Source organism: Octopus bimaculoides, chromosome 11, assembly GCF_001194135.2.
Source record: "Octopus bimaculoides isolate UCB-OBI-ISO-001 chromosome 11, ASM119413v2, whole genome shotgun sequence".
Lineage (NCBI taxonomy): Eukaryota > Metazoa > Mollusca > Cephalopoda > Octopoda > Octopodidae > Octopus > Octopus bimaculoides.
The window spans coordinates 3,758,911-3,760,410 of NC_068991.1; the positions used below are offsets into that span (position 1 = coordinate 3,758,911).

Below are 1,500 nucleotides of genomic sequence, written 5' to 3' on the forward strand. Positions count from 1 at the left end.
TGTGTGTGTGTGTGTGTATAGATATGTATACACATGTGTATGTTTGTGTGTCTATATATATTAAAGAAATTTATGAAGCTACTGTGACAACCACGGCCACCGCCATCACAACCCATCCCTCAACATAAAGAGTATTTTTTTTTAATAATAATTCTAATTATAATCTTTATACATGTGATTAAGATTATCTTGGCGAAGTGTGATTGTCTTGTTGTTCACATGGAAAGTAAAAAACTTACAAACAAGATATGTGTATATATTTCTCCATATTTGGATATGAAAAAATGTCGTTAAAGAAAAAAATAAGCAGACGACGTGCTATTTCCATATATGGTAATAATATACAAATACTTATCGTGATCCCCCCTACTTAACACTCTCTCCACACCTAGCCATATAAATGTGTATATTTATGCATTTATATGCATACTTAAATATATATATATACATATATATACACAAACATACACACGCACACATGCACACACACGTACATAACCATAGATATGGGGATATCTATACATATAATATACATATTTATATATACACGCTCTCTGTCTGTCTGTCTCTCTCTCACCCACATGCACACACCGCACACACACATATATATATATATGTACACATGCCTGTTAATTGCCATTCATTTGTCCAGTGTTGCAGAATTGTACATAGTGTATAAAAAAAAAACAAAAAAAACCCAAAAATCTTACCTAGATTTTAGAGCTTTAAATATTCTACAACAAAAAGAATTCAATCATGGACGATGAAGTAGCTGGTCTCGTTATTGATAATGGATCTGGAATGTGTAAGGCCGGATTTGCGGGAGACGATGCCCCACGAGCTGTCTTCCCCTCAATCGTTGGTCGACCCAGACATCAGGTACACTATCTATCTATCTATCTATCTATCTATCTATCAATCCCTTTTTGTATATATATATGTATTGTTTTTAAAAACAGCTTGATTCGGCCCCATGGAACTTAAGATTTCATAGGTTCGTCATAGAAGCTTAGCTTGCCGGGTTCAGGTTCCTATGAGAAACTTCAAGATGCATGGGGCCGAACCAAACTGTATTAAATAATAATATCTGTAACTTTTATTAAATGTGTTGGGTGCCGCCTTCTTTCGTTTATTCACTCACTCGTACACACACACACACACACACACATACGTGCGTGTGTATTGGTTAGAACATTGCTCTGTTTTCTTTTTCTTCTCAAATAAACTTCGAAATGTTTCGGCCATGTTTAACACACTAGCGCCATCTGACAGATTCTTTTAAATCATTCTAAGTTCTGTCTTGTGGCATCATGAACCATTTATGGAGGGAGGTTTTCAGATGTCCCCAGGTATAGGTGGCATGGCTTTGCTTAGATATATCGTTCGAAAGTAATGAGATTTTTTTTTCTTTGATTTGTTTTAGGATGAAGTTAGAGTGTGGGGAGGGGGCGGGGCTGTTGAGCAAAACGTAAAGTAGTTATGTGTCATGATCCTGAATTG

The 1,500-nt window shown here is 35.7% G+C and overlaps 1 protein-coding gene across 2 annotated transcripts in view; it reads left to right on the forward strand.

Moving 5' to 3' along the window:
• The window catches only part of LOC106879182 (actin, cytoplasmic 2), a 27,779-nt gene that overhangs the window by 20,231 nt on the left and 6,048 nt on the right, over positions 1 to 1,500 (forward strand). The window contains exon 1 of one of the 2 annotated variants that reach the window (XM_014928630.2): positions 626 to 879. The exons of the other annotated variant lie outside the window; for it this stretch is intronic. Coding sequence (XP_014784116.1) covers positions 757 to 879 — 123 coding nt within the window. The 5' untranslated portion in view covers positions 626 to 756. Of the gene's footprint in view, positions 1 to 625; positions 880 to 1,500 lie in introns of those variants that run through there. 2 annotated transcript variants of the gene reach the window in all.